At 45.3% G+C, this 18110-nt stretch overlaps 2 protein-coding genes across 2 annotated transcripts in view; both read right to left on the bottom strand.

Annotated features, from left to right (window-relative positions):
- The window catches only part of LOC143923711 (uncharacterized), a 512582-nt gene that overhangs the window by 163346 nt on the left and 331126 nt on the right, over positions 1-18110 (bottom strand). The gene's annotated exons all lie outside the window — the stretch shown is intronic.
- Positions 3104-16429, bottom strand: LOC143923710 (natural cytotoxicity triggering receptor 3 ligand 1-like). Its single transcript, XM_077447517.1, has 4 exons — positions 16305-16429; positions 8602-8934; positions 5408-5707; positions 3104-3302 (listed from the first exon to the last, which is right to left on the bottom strand). Exons 1-4 carry the CDS (start codon positions 16357-16359, stop codon positions 3115-3117), a joined length of 876 nt encoding a protein of 291 aa, XP_077303643.1. The 5' UTR covers positions 16360-16429; the 3' UTR covers positions 3104-3114.

Here is an 18110-nt window from a genome sequence, read left to right as displayed (position 1 = left end):
CTTGTGACTGTGCACACATGATTCTGATCTAATTTCCTTATCCTGGACCAGCCAATCAAGGTATATTGAGCCCTGCTAGTTCCCTTCCTTTCCATTTATACAGCTAGGCTTTTTCTAAGTTGTGTTACTATAAAGTTTTAAGACCCTGGGCGGTCCAACTCTCTTTTTTTCCATAGATTGAAAAGCATCTGGTTTAAGGTGACATGCATAGTAGTGGAAGCATACTAGCTGATATGTGAGTATGGGACCTAATACTATAGTACATCCCAATTGAAGTAGCTTACACTAATATTCATTGCCATATCCTTTATACCCAGTATACATGTACATCCCCATATCCCGACACCTGTGCCTTTATTGTGGCTACCGCTTGGCCCTGGTGTCCCTGGTTGTCATCTCCATTTGGAGGGGTTGTTCTGCAGTCACGGCATTCCCGGCATAGATGAGCGTTGAGACCAATTGTTTAAGCACCACATTATTGGTGAGTTCATGTACATATACACACACCTGTATCCTTATGCCAATAATTTGTACTGTATTTTAATTTGATTATGTTTCTCCAACTAGAATTATTGAAGCTCCTGAAGAAGCCACATTTTAGGTTGTGAAACATGTAGAGCGAGCAATTCATTTTAAACTATGAGGACTGTGGGAACTACCAAGAGGAATGCACACATCTCAGTGTGGGCATTTCTTCAATATTGACAGGAAGTATTAGAGTGTAACCTCTAGGATAAAACACTGTGTCCCATATTTCTCTACCATATATATTATGTTTTGTATATGTATGTATTTTATGTGAATTTTTAAAAATTGTTATATTAATATTATTATTTTTATACAGGTTTTATATAGCACCAACAGTTTGCTCAATGCTTTACAACATGAGGGCAGACATTACAGTTACATTACAATTTGGTACAAGAGGAATCAGAGGGCCCTGCCTGTTAAAGCTTACAATCTAAAAAGGAAGGGGCAATTGATATAAAAGGCAATAGCTGTGGGGGATGAGCTGATGGAGAAAGTAAAACAGTGTTAGTTAGAAGCAGGATAGGCTTCTTTGAAGAGAAGGGTTTTCAGGGATCGTTATATATTTTTATATGTGCCTACAAAGTCCATTATTCCTTTTTTCAGCATTCATAGATTACATAGGATGTGGCACATTTATACCTAGATGTTTGATTGCCACCTGAGGGCAATGAAATCAATTCAATTTCATAGATCTATGGGGTAGTAAACGGTGTCAGTCGTTTTTTATTAATACATTTTTTTTCACAATGCTTTTCTTTGGGGGGTGGAGGGGGTTGGGGCAGTGTAAAGGGTCAGTAGGGCAGGAGGGTATGGTGTCAGTCGTTTTTTATCTTATATTATGTTTTTACAATTACATTTTTTTTATATTTCTTTTTTATATTATTTTTTTTATCAGCACCGTTGGGGGCTTTGGTGAGATATAAGGGGTCTAAACAGCTCATTGACATCCCCCCTTTGAGACAGAGAAAGGGACTGAGGACACAGATTCCCCAGTCCCCTTCTCAGAAGCCTCAGCATTAAAGATGAATGAACAGTAGACAGCGGCTCCTGTCCATTCATAAACTGAAGCAGAGCACACACAGGTTACTCTTCTCAGTTATAACAGGAGACAGGAGCGATCGCTCACTGTGTCCAATTCAGAAAAGGAAGGAGCCGGTAAATGACATATTTACCAGCTCCTTCCTCTGCTTTCCATCCTGACACATTCCCCTCAGCTGGGGGAGGAGGAGAAGAGGGAAGCCGGCTGTGGTGGAATAAGGGGGGCAGAGGAGGAGCAAACAGTGGGGGCCGGAGAAGGAGGACATGGAGGGGGGCCAGAGAAGGGGGACACAGGGGCTGGAGTTGGAGGACTGTCAGGAATGATCAGTGCGGCGGGGGACAGCTGCGAGCACCAATCTCCCTGTATGGCATTTCAGCTGACAGCTGCGGGAGGAAGTGGAGGAGAAGCGGCTGTCAGCTTCTTCACTGAAGGCTATACAGAGATTGGTGCTTGCAACTGTCCCTCCCGCCGCACTGATTGTCCCTGACTGTCAACCAGGGGATCATCCATGTGTGCAGTGTGGTTCCCCCCCCCCCCCCCCCACATGGATATGCCACTGTCTGAGATTGGTGAGACAGACAGCAGGTCACTGATCATAAAGGCACGCAGGAGATGTTGTTTATTTCCATTTGCACAATTTCTAACCCGCTGTCAGTGCAGAACCAGGGCTTAGGGCACTTTGCAGAACATACTCCTCCTTTCACTTTCAGGGAAGAATTCAATATTGCCTATAGGACTGTTTTTCGGTGCACAGATGCATTCGAAAAGTAATTTAAGGTATTCACTTTTGTAAGCAAAGGTTCTATTGCCACTTATAACAGCAAATTCATATGGCCCATTCACATAGACTGGAGGGCATTATGGAGTACATAACACATGTGCGTGGGTGTGTTTTGTGCATGTGCTCTGAGATGCGTTGTTACAATGCATCCAGACTGTTAAAAAAAATTTTAATCAAGCTAATGCACATGGTCAGACTTTCCAACAGAAAAGGTCCAATGGGAGCTTTTCATCGTATATTCTGACCGTGTCTATTCCCCATCGGACTTTCTCCGTCTAAAATTCAGAAGACTTAGAGAACCTGTTCTATATTTTTCCGAAATTCCGATCGTCTGTATGCAATTCCGACGTGCACAATTCCTATGCATGCTCGGAAACAATTCGACACATGCTCGGAAGCATTGAAATGAACTTTGGCGGCTTGTCGTAGTGTTGTGCGTCACTCTGTTCTTGACGGTCGAAATTTCAGACAACTTTTGTGTGACCGTGTGTATGCAAGACAAGCTTCAGCGGAATTCCATCGGAAAAACCATCCAAGATTTTTCAAACAGAAATTCTGCTCACATAACACTTTTTTTTTAACTGTACATGTTGGTGTGCATTGTGTAAGGGTAGCTATTACAATGCATCACAGACTCACAGTGTTTGTTTATTTTTTGTAATGCTATTAAAATGTCACAAAATGACACTTTATTCAACTCTGTGCACCACAACTTATTACAATGCACTGTAGTCTGCAGTTCTTTTGGCAAATAGACATTCAATTAGGACAAAGTATACATTGATTTACATTTCATACCAGAAGCCCAGCAATTTGCAGAGTTTTCATGAATATTACCTTTTTTTCTGTGGTTTCGCCTGCACGAAAAAATCACGATCCCCACTCCAATTATTGTCAAAACCAGAATAACACAACAGGCCACAAGGACCACATTAGACGATGTTTTTATATCTGTAAAAAAAAAAAATTATATATATATATTATTATAAAGATAAGCAAGTGTCTTTTTAACACATCTTGAAAGAAGATGAAAGATATGAAAGAACAATCTCACTGATGAACTACCCAATATCCAAAATAAAACACTAAAGATGAGTTTATCATAGCACCCTTGTATACAGCGGGTACAGTGTCGCATAGCTATCTGTGTGAATGACAGGCTGTACACTGCAACTGGCTGCCCAGCAGAGTCGGTGCTACCACTAGACAAACTAGGCAGCCGCCTAGGGCATCCTGCGGCCTAGGGTGCCACACCACTGCTGTTCCTACACTTTTCTCTCTGTAGCCGCGGCCCCCCCACCCCAAAGCACCTTGTCCCCATGTTGATGAGGACAAGGGCCTCTTCCCGACAACCCTGGCCGTTGGTTGTCGGGGTCTGCGGGCGGAGGGCTTATCGGAATCCGGGAGCCCCCTTTAATAAGGGGGTCCCCGGATACCTATGTGAATGAGTATGGGGTACAATGTACCCCTACCCATTCACCTGTAAATTAAAAGTACAAAAAAAACACAACACACGAGATAAAATACTTTATTGCACAGCTCCGGGGGTCTTCCATCTTCGGGGGTCTTCTCGCCGGACTCCTCCGCTATCTTCTTGTAGCTCTTTTGCTAGCAGAGGAGTCCGGCTTCTGTCGCCGCCGCCGCCGCCTTCCGTTCTTCTGTTCTTCTCTTCTTCTTCTTCAGATGTTGCCTCGCCGAGTCCTCCGCTCACAATGACAGGGAATGGGCACGCGGCGACTTATATAGGGACAAGGGTCACAGTCCTGGAGGATGCTGGGACTGTCGCCATGTGACATGAACCCATGTGACATGAACCCATGTGACATCCACCGAAGACCCCGCCCCTTGTCCCTATATAAGTCGCCGCGTGCCCGTTCCCTGTCATTGTGAGCGGAGGACTCGGCAAGGCAACATCTGAAGAAGAAGAAGAGAAGAACAGAAGAACGGAAGGTGGCGGCAGCGGCGGCGACAGAAGACCGGGCCACCGACTGTAAAAGAGCTAGAAGAAGGCGCGGTGGCCCGGCAGAAGAACCGAAGAGGGGGACAAGACCCCCGAAGTCGGAAGAAGAGGCCGGCGGCGAGGAAGAAAGCCGGACTCCTCTGCTAGCAAAAGAGCTACAAGAAGATAGCGGAGGAGTCCGGCGAGAAGACCCCCGAAGACGGAAGACCCCCGGAGCTGTGCAATAAAGTATTTTATCTCGTGTGTTGTGTTTTTTTTGTACTTGTATTTTACAGGTGAATGGGTAGGGGTACATTGTACCCCATACTCATTCACATAGGGTGGGGGGCCGGTATCCAGGGGCCACCTTATTAAAGGGGGCTGCCGGATTCCGATAAGCCCCCCTCACCCGCAGACCCCGACAACCAACGGCCAGGGTTGTCGGGAAGAGGCCCTTGTCCTCATCAACATAGGGTCAAGGTGCTTTGGGGTGGGGGGGCCGCGCGGCCCCCCCTTCCCCAAGGCACCCCCCATGTTGAGGGCACGCGGCCTGGTACGGCTCAGGAGGGGGGGGGGCGCTCGCTCGCCCCCCCTTTCCTGGCCGGCCGGGTAGCGTGCTCGGACAAGGGTCTGTTGTGGACTTGGGGGGACCCCCACGCCGATTTTTTTCAGCGTTGGGGTTCCCCTTTAAGTCCATAGCAGGCTGCGGGGCCAGCGACGTCTCCTTCGCGGGCCCCGCCTACCTGGAGACGCGCTCGAAATAGGCGGACTTTCCTCCGCGTGTGTGGGCGAGTCCGTTCATTTCAAAAGTAGGGCGGATAGTACGGCGGACTTAGTACGCCGTATTAGTCTGCTGAAAAAGTGCCGTGTGTGGGCAAGTAGCCCGTTCGGAAAGTCCAACGGACAGTCTGGCGGGAAGTCCGCCAGACTAAGTACGTCGGACAGACGGCTACGTGTGTACGCGGCTTTAGTGTGAGTATTTAGCTGTCTTAGGGCTGTTGGTTCACTTTCAGCATTCAAATGAATAGGCTGAACATGGCTCCTAAAGCCGCACACGTTTGAAGGTAAACCTAGAATTAAAACATATTTGACAGAGAGACTGGATGATTATCCATACCTTCATAGATGAGCTGGAAGTCCTCCCGCAGAGGTTCTTGTAGAGAGTCATGTCGGACTCTACAGGAGAAGGTCTGGTTCTGGTCATCTTTGGTCGGTGTGATTGTCATTGTGCTGTCCACATAGAACATTCCATCTTTATATATTTGTGGTTCTCCCATGAAATGATTTCTCAGGACCTCTCCGTTTCTGTACCAAGTTATCAAGATATCTGGAGGGAAGAATCCAGTGGCCTTGCAGGTCAAGGTGTTCTCTGTATTTCTCTGGACCTTTGTACTTTGTATAGAGAGTAGAGGTTTAGCTGCAGGGAACACAGATACAGGTATGAAGTGGGATATACTGTATATACTTTTTAGAAACCTCCATCCAAAGTAGGACAGATATGATTGTCAAAACTGTTGTTCTTTTTAGCTTTTAATAGAGGGTTAAAACTGAGTCGGATTTTTATTGCTGTTCCTGTCTCCTAAAAGGTATTCATCTTCTCTATTTGTTTTGGTGACCATTGTCATTGGGGACAGAAAGTGATGGGAAATTCATAATATTGGATTTTCCACCAAAACAGAATAAAGAAGTGATCTTCCGATTATGGCCCTTGTTCCAGTGACAACTGTCTAAAGGAGAATTTTGAGTCACTTTGCAGAGATTTCCACTTGATAAAAGCTCACCAAAAATTCAACAAGTACTTTTTCATGTTTATTATATTAATAAAAATTATACCAGGTGATTCTGCCATGAAAGTCCTTGTTCAGGCACTTCTTATTGTGACAACAATGCCGTTCTCACCCAGTAGTTCTCCTGCGTTGACAACCTGTCACACAGCATCCAATAGAGATTACCAGGGGGAACTTTAATAAACATTATGTAGGCATTGCACTGTTGTCACTATCTGAAGCCCCACACTCTGCCACCGTAATTTTCCCCAAAATGTACAAGTTGATAATTGAAATCTCATGTCTAGGGTAAGCAGCAGGAAAGGTGACACAATTGACAAACCAAAGTCCAGCTTAAGGTACCTTTGAGAGAAAGCAGATACTGTACAATAGATGCTATGCAGGGCATCAAAAACCTTCAATAGCCTTGGAAGTTCAGAAAATTTCTGATAAAGCCCTGCCAGGTCATAAACAGCCTGTACTACTCTCAACTTGCAGTCATATTACATGTTTCCTATGGTAAAGGAGTTACTTTCCAAAACAGTGGCTGCGCTAATGAGGCACCAAAAATGCCTGATTTTCAAGGTCCGGAAGGCTAAGACGACCCATTAGCCCTTGTACACACGGTCGGAAATTCAGACGGAAAAGGTGCGATCTGATTATATTGTCGGAAAATCCAATCGTGTGTGGGCTCTATCAGACTTTTTCCGTTGGTACTGCCGATGGAAAAAATTTGAGAGCAGGATCTCAAATTTTCCGACAGCATGCGTGGAATATTGTGCATCGGAACTGTGTACACACGATCGAAATTTCTGACCATGGATTTTGTTGTCGGAAAATTTGAAAACCCGCACTCAAATTTTTGTTGTCAGAAATTCCAACAACAAATGTCTGATGGAGCCTACACATGGTCTGAATTTCTGACAACAAGCTCAAATTGAACATTTGTTGTCGGAAATTCCAACCGTGTGTACGCAGCATTAGGTTGAATCATTGAATGCTCTAATTAGAAACTAAGAACTTGGTCTCTGTGAAGAAGTTACCATGATGCTGTGAATGGTGTGCGTTTTGTTGTGTGTTGTGTATTTAAAGAAGCAACTGCTCATTTAACCTGTCCAAGTGACGACAACCACTGTTAGTCTATTTGTGCTTTGATTGTTATCCCATGAGCTGGAAAATCTCTGTGCAGGGTGAGGCTTTACAACATGCCCCATAGGTGAGGACTACAAACAGCTGTGATGACACACATTGAGCAGGCATGACCCACCAGTGTCACTATCAGGAATCTGGTCCACAACATGGATGCAGGCAGGTAGAGTTTGATGCTGCACCAGTCGGGAGGGTTAACTGTGTTTCCCGGCTGTTTCTTGGTGGGCTTTCATGGGTCCAACCCACTAAAAATGGGACAGGGGTCCGATCCAGGCTGTAAAGGTACTGCAAGTCTGAGGTTGTTACTATTGCCATTGCTGGACAGCCACACGCCTGAGTAAGGAATCTGTTTAAGGAAAGACTGTTGCCTTTGTTTGACTGTCATGCCACAGTATATAAGCAAAGCTTTTGAAACTTTGCCTTTGCCTGGTCCGAAGTTACTCAAGGGGTATAATGCAAGTAACTAGCATATACAGCCTACAGCTTGGGTCAGTTAAGCACATTAGGGTACAAGGATAATGGTACAGGAGTTAAGAACAAAAAGGATTACAACAATACTAAGCAAGTAAGGAGATATCTACAAGCAGTGTTCATTAGGGTTTTTTATGCTGATTTACATGGGACAAAGTTGTGGGGGAGGGTTTACAACCACTTTAAGCGTGTACATGTGGGATAGCTTCTAGCAGGAGGAGTGGAGGAGTTGTAGTTGGTACTCTCTCCATGAGTAGGTCCGTCTACCATAACAACGGGAGTAGATCTGCACTGCACTGGTCCTCTGCCTGTGCACAGGTATGGAAGAGGCAGAGTTAAGATATTATGCACATGGAACATGGAGGGCCCAATGCCATTACTGGGAGTGATGTCGCGGAGATACGCTGGACAGGTGAAAGGGCATTGGTTCAGCATGTCCCTCCTAATTGCATCAGTGATCATGGTGGTGTACATAACATTAAGAGAGTCAACTAGAGTTTAAGTCAGCCGTGTAAGCAAAGGTACCCCATGTGTAAAGCAGTGTCTCAATCCAAAAATGCCTAGCATAGCCCAGAAGAAGCCACCCTGTGGTAGGCCTCCTATATGACCCCCACTATGTGCCCAACGAGGAGGGGAACATGAAGGAGGTACCACCTGCCTACCCTACGAAGATGTGAAGCCAATGCTGAAACAAATGCATAAAGACAGGAAGTGGCTGAATAAGGCTGAAGATCAGCAACACTAGGATGCAAATAAAGGTAAAAACAGTATTTTATAGGGGAAAAAAACAAGGGAATTGTCTGTGATACAAAGTGCTTTGGCAAACTAAAAGCCATCTAGTTAGAGATTAGATCTACATTGAACATGAAAGCAATGTTGAACTTGACATTAACATTTACAATTTGAATCTAGTAGGAACCCTTACCAAACACTTTTAATGAAATTTCCTTCTCCTTGCTTTCAGCGTTGTAGATAACGGTACACACATAGGTGCCCCTATCAGAGATGGTCACATTAGATATGTGTAATGCGGCGAATCCATCCCTCAGGGATTCCACGTTAAGGGACATCCTGGGGTCTTGGGTGGAGAAGACTTTGTTGTCATATCTCAGGATGACTTTTCCCTGGAAGGTCCATGATATTATCAGGTAGTTAAGATCCAGCATCTGTTTATCCACTGAGAAAGTACAGATGAGGACGGTGTCCCTGGTGAAAAGGGCCCTTTGTGTAGAAGGAGCAGAGACATCCAAAGCTGCATCTATTGAGATACATTAACATGTAAGTTTATGAAAAAGTAATACTTATAAAATTCATAGGAGCAAAGAAAATAACGTGCTGCTGGGGAGGGAGACAAAAAAATAGACAAATTAAACTATATGTAAGTATGTAAACCTTTTGTTTTATTTTGGATAGAATTTAGAAGGGTTAGAACACGTGCTAGATATTTATTGCTCCATGTCCCTGCTGGAGAGATGCACCTCACTATTGGTCCTGGTGACCATTGTCTCTGGTACACAACTTGATGGGAAATCTGAACTTTTTGATTTGCCAATGAAAGGTGAGGAGATATCTTCCCATGGGTATACTTGTTCTAGTAAAAGCTATTTAAGAGGAGATATCACCTTAATATCCCCTTAATTTGAAGAGATCTACTTTTACTTCCTGCTGTGTCTCTGGATCAGTTTAGATTTCTATTCAAATCTAAAACACTTTAATGCAGTTCTTTATTAATACAACATAAAAAAAATGTTTTATTGCAAGTGGTGTAAGTACCCGAGTTTGACCTGGTATCAACCTCTTGCAGCTCCACTGAAATGTGTAGTGGCCAGCCCATTCCGTTGACATTGACAGTACCTGTCTGAGGCACCACCGGGTTTCTTCAACTCAGGTGGGTCCAGCTTCCCTGACCAACAGCCTATTATCCAAGCATAATGAGTTAGAGTATCCCGCGCTGTCGCCAGGGGCCTAAGCTATTTATAAAAATAAGTTGCAGCAAACCACCGACAGGGGCATAAACCCTAACCCCCAAATAGTAAATTTAAAAATCAAACAAATGGTGTTACGCTACCTGGGCTAAATACAATTAAAGTGCCTTATACTTGTATAAAAAAGTGGCAATATTATTGAGTGATAGAAAATATAATGATACACTACCTAAAAACGTAAAAAATTAAAGTGCCTTGTGCTTGTATAAGAAATAGTAATATTAAGTGAGTGACCCACTCACAGCAGTGTCTCCTTCTTTTTAAGTGATAAATTGTCCCTTTAGGTAAATATGTGATTTAAATCAAAATTTATAAAGTTTCTCCAACAAATTAATCAATAAACAGGGATATCCAATGTGTTACGAATCATAAACTAAAAATATATCATGTGTTTTAAATAAACATAAATATCTCCAAGGAAAAGAAAAAGCATTCCATAAAATATTTTTCCTTAGATTAAAACGTGCAACACACAATACATGCTTAAACAAACAAGTTTAAAAAAAATTATGTAATAGAGTCTTTGTTGAAATTAGATAAAATATGGTGACCAGTGATTGTTAATTCAGTGATCTTCTTAATAGGAAAATTGCAATAAAGAGTCTATATGTGAGCTGAAATGAATAAAGTGACCAGTGACTTATTCAGTGCTTCTCAAAAACAGGTGCCAGCAACCGTGTTCTGTGATTCCTGTGTCTCCAGTGTGCACGGCACCCCAGGTAGAGTGGCCCCTTACCTTACTGCTGTAAGGTAAACAGCAAAATCAAGCAACCAACAGGGTCCAGGGATTATACCCTAATTCCTGGTAGATGGATACTGGCCCCCTCAGCTGGGTTTGTTTCCCTCAGATAATTTCCATATGGATCTTAGGCTTCAATACCATCCACAAAGGTCTCATAGGAAAGAAAGAGGTATGCTCCGATGGTGAAGTACGTTCGTAAATTTTATTACAGAGATATATTGAAAAAGTACTCACAAACATGTAGTAAAAACACAGCTTAAAAACGAACGAGCGCTCCGCTCATGTTGCGAACGTCACTTCCGGTATCCTGGTTCCTCCAATTCCGACGCATATCGTCACTAGTCACGTGACTTCATCAGGGAATGCCTGGGTAATCTGAACTTTTTGATTTGCCAATGAAAGGTGAGGAGATATCTTCCCATGGGTATACTTGTTCTAGTAAAAGCTATTTAAGAGGAGATATCACCTTAATATCCCTTTAATTTGGAGAGATCTACTTTTACTTCCTGCTGTGTCTCTGGATCAATTTAGATTTCTATTCAAATCTAAAACACTTTAATGCAGTTCTTTATTAATACAACATAAACATTTTTTTTTATTGCAAGTGGTGTAAGTACCCGAGTTTGACCTGGTATCAACCTCTTGCAGCTCCACTGAAATGTGTAGCGGTCAGCCCATTCCGTTGACATTGACAGTACCTGTCTGAGGCGCCACTGGGTTTCTTCAACTCGGATGGGTCCAGCTTCACCGACCAACAGCCTATTATCCAAGCAGCTTGTTTGTAGTTCTATTCTCCACTGCACAGTGTAACCCCCTGCTCCCCACCCCAAGCTGTTATACAGGTTTTACATGTAAGTGTACTATTTCTTTTTGTGCCTAAATGACAATACACACTGATTCTATGTCCTTGCTGTTTGCTCTTTTTCATGTTCTCACAGCACAGCCAGAAAACTGACGGTGCTATGATGGATGTGCTCTCCTGCCTAGTGTAGTCAGTTTGAAATATGAAATCAAGAGACTGGCAGGATCGCCAGGAATTTAACATAAAGAAAGCAATACAAAGAGAACAGGATACTTTTTAACACAGCAGCACAGCTCACGCTTTAAATTTCGTACCTGAGGGGTGTCTATAGTATGCCTGTGAAGGGGCGCATGTTTCCCATGCTTAGAACTGTCCCTGCACAAAGTGTCATTTCGCAAGGAAAAAAAGTCTTTTAAAATCACTTTCCATTGTCAGCTCCCGTAATACAGAGAACACTTGATGAGTGTTCTCTGTATTAGCCGACAATTCATTCATTGATAAAAAAAAATTAAATAAAAAAAAAAAAAGCGTGGGGGTTCCCCTAAATTCAATTACCAGGCCCTTCAGGTCTGGTATGGATATTAAGGGGAACCCCATGTCAAATTAAAAAAAAAATTGATGCGGGGGTCCCCCTAAATATCCATACCAGACCCTTCAGGTCTGGTGTGGATATTAAGGGGAACCCCGCATCAAATTAAAAAAAAATTGACGTGGGGGTCCCCCTAAAAATCCATACCAGACCCTTTATCCGAGCACGCAACCTGGCAGGCTGCAGGAAAAGAGGGGGGGCCGAGAGAGAGCCCCCCCTCCTGAACCGTACCAGGCCACATGCCCGCAACATTGGGAGGATGCTTTGGGGGTCTGTGACCCCCCTCAAAGCACCATGTCCCCATGTTGATGGGGACAAGGGCCTCATCCCCACAACCCTGGCCGGTGGTTGTGGGGGCCTGCGGGCGGGGGGCTTATCAGAATCTTTAGATTGTGAACGTTCGAGTCCCATAGACTTATGAGGAAGCCATAGGGATGTCCATGGGCATCAGAGGGGGCGGACCGGGTGGGATGTCAGAGAGGGGCAGCAGGAGCCTCCTATTGAGGCAGATCGCCCAGAGGACGAAACGAGGAAGAAGAAGCCAGAGGAAGATGAAGACCGGAGGAAGAAGCAAAGGACCCGAGGAAGAAGCAGAGGGAGATTGAGGAAGAAGCGGGGAAAGAGAAGATGGAGGAAGGAGAAAACCAAAAGGAAGACCAGAAGAAGATGGAGGAAGAAGTGGGGGGAAGAAGAAGATATTATTAATAAAGGAATTGTCAAAAACCGGCTATTGTCTTTTTTACAATTTTGACACTTTTTTGTGAAATGGCAGGGGTATTTGTACCTCATACCCCATTACCAATTCACATGGGGGGCCAGGATCTGGGGATTCCCTTGTTAGATTCCCGCATACCCCCACAACCACGGGCAAGGGTTGTACGGATGAGGCCCTTGTCCCCATCAACATGGGGACAAGGTGCTTTGGAGGGCTACCCCAAAGCACCTTCCCCATGTTGAGGGCATGTGGCTTGGTACGGTTAAGGAGGGGGGCGCTCTCTCGTCCTCCCATCTTTTCCTGTGGCCTGCCAGGTTGCGTGCTTGGATAAGGGTCTGGTATGGATTTTGAGGCGGACACCTATGCCATTTTTTTTTATTTTGGCGCAAGGTTCCCCTTAAAATCCATACCAGACCTGAAGGGTCTGGTATGGATTTTAGGGCCCCCCCCCCCCATTTTTTTAAATTTTGGTTCGGGCTTAATATTCATACCAGACCCAGAGGGCCTGGTAATGGACTGGGGGAGGGGGACCCATGCCATTTTTTTCAATGACTTTTATTTGTATTGCCGGGAACCAACAATTCATTAGCCATTTTATAGTCATTTTAAATGACTTTTTTTTCCTTTAGAAATGTCATTTTGTGCAGGGACTGTTCTAAACACGTGAAAAATGCGCCACTTTACAGGCATACTATAGACACCCCCAAGTATGAAATTTAAAGGAATATTTCACTTTTATTGTTTCACTTTAACCATTATTAAAATCAATGCTCCCGAAAAAACAGCCATTTTTTAAAACTTTTTTTGCATTGATACATGTCCCCTTGGGCAGGACCCGGGTCCCCAAACACTTTTTATGACAATACCATGCATATAAGCCTTTAAAATGAGCACTTTTGATTTCTCCCATAGAATTTTCAAGGGTGTTCCACGGCTTTTGAATTTGCCGCAAACACCCCAAATCGCTATTCGGCGAACAGGCGAACACCCGATGTTCAAGTCGAATTTCCGTTATTAAAGTAACATAACAAACTGTGGAAAATTTCAAGGGGTGTGAATACTTTTTCAAAGCACTGTAGGTGTGGAGTAAGGAAAATTGGCAGCATGAATATTTTACAGGCCTGGCCAATCCCAAGGAGGGTGGCCCAGATGGCTGCTGGGAGTTTGTATAAATACTTTTGGTTGTAACATGGGCTGAAGCGAAGCTTTCTAAATATGTCCATACACAGAGTCCAGAGATTGTGGTAGATAGGAAAAGGGGAACCACCCCTCCAAGATAGCCCTCCAGGGCATATGCTCTTCCTTCTATCAGTGAGCCCCAGGTGCTGGCTGATACATACACAATAAGCAGGTAGGCAGGACAAAACTCTGGATAGCGGCACACCGGAAAAAGACTTAAAATCCTGTGTTTTATTGAAAATTGTAGGTCACATCACATCAAATGGTTCACAGCAAAGGAAAAGGGTGCCCAAACTGACGCGTTTCGCACTGGAATCAGTGCTTGCTCATAGCTATGATGATTTGCCAGGGGTCAGCGAATCCTGGGCTGTTTCTGAAGCCCATGCAGCTCTCCCAGCCTTTTTGCAGCCGCCCAGCAGGGCTGTCCCTGGAGCCTGTGGACACCCAGCTGATCTGTTCGTGAAGCCCACAGCTGCCCACTCAGCCTCTTTGCAAATGCCCATTAAGCATGGCTGGGGGGGCAGAGACTAGAGATCAGCTGACTGGTGAGGAATGGGAAGTGGGAGGGGCTGGAGGAGACCCTACCTCCTGATTTTGGCATATGTGTCACTGCTACGAGACACCACAAAGTAGGAGACACAGTGCGTAACACTGCCTGTGATTAGAGTTGCCATTAAAAGTCCCCACTGCAGTTCTAAGATCAGCAGGTAACGTTGATCAAGAGCACCTAAGTTGGCTGATCAGAACTCCCCCCAGCACTGCCACTCATCCCAGCTCACCACCGCCACTGCCGCTCATCTCATTCCCCCTACCCCCACCAAGGAGTAAGAGAAAGAAATATGGCTAGAGAGAGGGATGGGGGGAAATAAACAAGAAATTAGGATAGAGAGAGATAAAAGGGAAAGAAAGGAGAACAAAGAGAAAGAGTGGTGCATCCTAAAATGTGGAGTGGAAGGGACTCAAGGAGATCTAAATGTCCGGGACACAAATTACTTGTCTTGCCTTGGGTGATGACAACCCACGCTACGAAAATAATTTTACTGTTAGGGGTCCCCACAACTTGGGAAATTTTATCAAGGGGTCACAGCACTACAAAGGTTGAGAACCACTGTGATAGGATGAGTACGAAGCTTTTTAGGGAAGGTGGAAAATCTCTGTGTGATAATGAGAACCTCCGACAATCAGAAGCATATATTAGTGCTCCCTGACAGTCAAACTGGTATGACGTCGAGTCATTTATGCTCACATAAAGTTTATGCATGTCAGTAATTAAAGTTCTTCTCTATATATTAGGGATGCACCGAATGGGTTTTTTGGTGCCGAAACCGATACCGAAAATGAAAAATACACTAGGCCGAAAACCGAAAACCGATACCGAAACAGCACCGATACCGAAAATGACTGTTTTTAAAAAATATTTTTATACAGGAGGTGGTCAGAGACTGGGGACATGGTACAGGAGGTGGTCAGAGACTGGGGACATGGTACAGGAGATGGTCAGAGACTGGGGACATGGTACAGGAGATGGTCAGAGACTGGGGATATGGTACAGGAGATGGTCAGAGACTGGGGACATGGTACAGGAGGTGGTCAGAGACTGGGGACATGGTACAGGAGGTGGTCAGAGACTGGGGACATGGTACAGGAGGTGGTCAGAGACTGGGGACATGGTACAGGAGGTGGTCAGAGACTGGGGACATGGTACAGGAGGTGGTCATCCCCCATTGCAGCCAGTGTGCCCCATTGCAGCCAGTGTGCCCCATTGCAGCCAGTTTGCCCCATTGCAGCCAGTGTGCCCCATTGCAGCCAATTGCAGCCAGTGTGCCCCATTGCAGCCAATTGCAGCCAGTGTGCCCCATTGCAGTCAATTGCAGCCAGTGTGCCCCATTGCAGCCAGTGTGCCCCATTGCAGCCAATTACAGCCAGTGTGTCCCATTGCAGCCTGTGTGCCATTTTGCAGCCAGCCTGTGCACTGTGTGCCGGGAAGAGAGCCGCCTCCGCCGCCTGTTTGATAACAGCGCCGGGAACATCACAGCTTTCATTTCAATAGCTGTGTGTTCCCGGCCGCGCGCCGTCACACGCAGCCCCTCCCCTTGTCCGGGCATTTTGATAGACAGATCATCCGTCCAATCCTGCGGATGATCTGTCTATCTAAGTGCCTGGACAAGGGGGAGGGGCTGTGTGTGACGGCGCGCGGCCGGGAACACACAGCTATTGAAATGAAAGCTGTGATGTTCCCCGCACTGTGATCAAACAGGCGGCAGAGGTGGCTCTCCTGCGTTATACACCCGCCCATGATGGGCGTCACCAGGGGCGGGGGGCGGGGCCCTGCCCCCACCCAGGCCACGCCCCATTTTCGGTTTCATTATCGGCTGTTTTTCTCTTTCGGCAAATTGCCGAAAAGGGCATTTTCGGCCGATATGTTTCGGCGGCCGAAATTTCGGTGCATCACTACTATATATAGATTACAGGACTAGGAGAGAGCAAATTCCACAGATCTATCAGTCTTCTATGACTTCCATGAACATCACGTCACAGATCTTTTCTATTATATATCATCTATACAGTAAATGAACGGCTCATTCCCCTCATCAATACTAAAAGGTTAAAACTCACATGTCTGGTGTAGAGAGAGAAGAATTAATATTCCTAGAACTGTCCTCTCCGCCATTTTGAGTCTTTGTGGAATGATTGCCCGTTACACAGATGTGCCAACAACACACTGAACAGTCATATCAATGTATTTCACTAAAGCCGCGTACACACGGGCGGACTGTCTGGCCAACTTAGTCCGTCAGACAATCCGACGGACAGTCCGTCATACTTTCGAATGAACGGACTTGACCACACACACCACTTTTTGAGCGGACTAATACGGCGTACTAAGTCCGCCATACTATCCGCCCTACTTTTGAAATGAACGGACTCGCCCACATACGCGGAGGAAAGTCCGCTCATTTCGAGCGCGTCTCCAGGTAGGCGGGGCCCGCGAAGGAGACGTCACTGACCCCGCCGCCTGGTATGGACTTAAAGGGGAACCCCAACGCTGAAAAAAATCGGCGTGGGGGTCCCCCCCAAGTCCACAACAGACCCTTGTCCGAGCATGCTACCCGGCCGGAATGGCGCCAAACTTTGGTATTTAAAAATCCCCATAGGCGACACTTTACATTTTTTTACTGGTTACATATTTTGGGTTACAGAGGAGGTCTAGGGCTAGAATTATTGCTCTCGCTCTAACGTTCGCGGCGATACCTCACATGTGTGCTTTGAACACCGTTTTCATATGTGGGCGGGACTTACGTATGCGTTCGCTTCTGTGTGCGAGCTCATGGGGACAGGGGCGCTTTAAATTTTTTTTTTTGTTAATTTTATTTACATTTTTTTAGTTTTACACTTAAAAAAATAAAATAAATTGATGACTTTTATTCCTATTACAAGGAAAGTAAACATCCCTTGTAATAGGAATATGGCACGATTGGACCTATTTACAGTGAAATATGGGGTCAATAAGACCCCATATCTCACCTCTAGGCTGGGAAGAATAAAAAAAAAATGATCATGGCTTCCTAGCCAGATTGGCGCCGTTAATTTGAATACCGAGGCCGGGCGTGACGTCATAACATCGCGCCCGTCCTCCGAACGATCATAGAGACTCCGGGGACAATCTAGTCCGCCGGAAATCTCTATGATTACTTGCTGGGGCCGGCGGGTCCTGAGACCGACTCACCAATGGAAACGGTGAGTCGGTAGAAGCATCGGAGGGCGGCGGGCGTCCCCTCCCGCCGCCCGTAAGAACGATCAAGCCGTGGAACAGCCGCTATGATCATTCTCATGGTGTAGGGAATCGCCGGCTGAAAACTGCAATATCTGAATGATGTCTGTGGCCTCAGGCATCATTTAGATATAACCACCAAAACCCCATGACGTCAATAGACGTAGTGTGGGAACCAAGTGGTTAAATATGTGCAGTGTAGTAAGGTCCAAGGCCTCCTTTAGTCTAATGAGAACCTCCAGAGCCAAGAACTGCTGATATCCTTCCATATAGAGTGGGTTGTAAGGCATAGCGGGTGTAATGCAAGATGGATTCATTGGGCGCCAGACACTTCTTGAATGCAAAGAATTTGTATTTCTCTTGAACAGAACTGTGGGAGAGAGGGTTAGGGCCAGGACACCCTTGGGTAGTTGCAATGTTAATTGTCAGACTCTGAGACTTCTAGGTGGACAGCCATGCAGGGAAAGGCATCCAGCAAGACACCACATCTGCATGTGTAGAAATGCTGTCTCCTATGGCAACAGTCTTAAAACAGTTCCTAACACAAATTGTAACAAACTCCTTTACTTTCTCTACAATCACTTCTTGTAGGTTCTCAACCCACTGAGCTCCCAGTCTCCCTCACTAGACTTGATGATTCACTGCCACTG

The sequence above is a fragment of the Lithobates pipiens genome, unplaced genomic scaffold (assembly GCF_037356315.1).
Source record: "Lithobates pipiens isolate NorthernLeopardFrog02 unplaced genomic scaffold, aLitPip1_a1.2 Scaffold_22, whole genome shotgun sequence".
In the NCBI taxonomy this organism is placed as follows: Eukaryota; Metazoa; Chordata; class Amphibia; order Anura; family Ranidae; genus Lithobates; species Lithobates pipiens.
The sequence above is the reverse complement of the archived record's forward strand: the minus strand, read 5'-3'. Positions and strand labels throughout refer to the sequence as shown.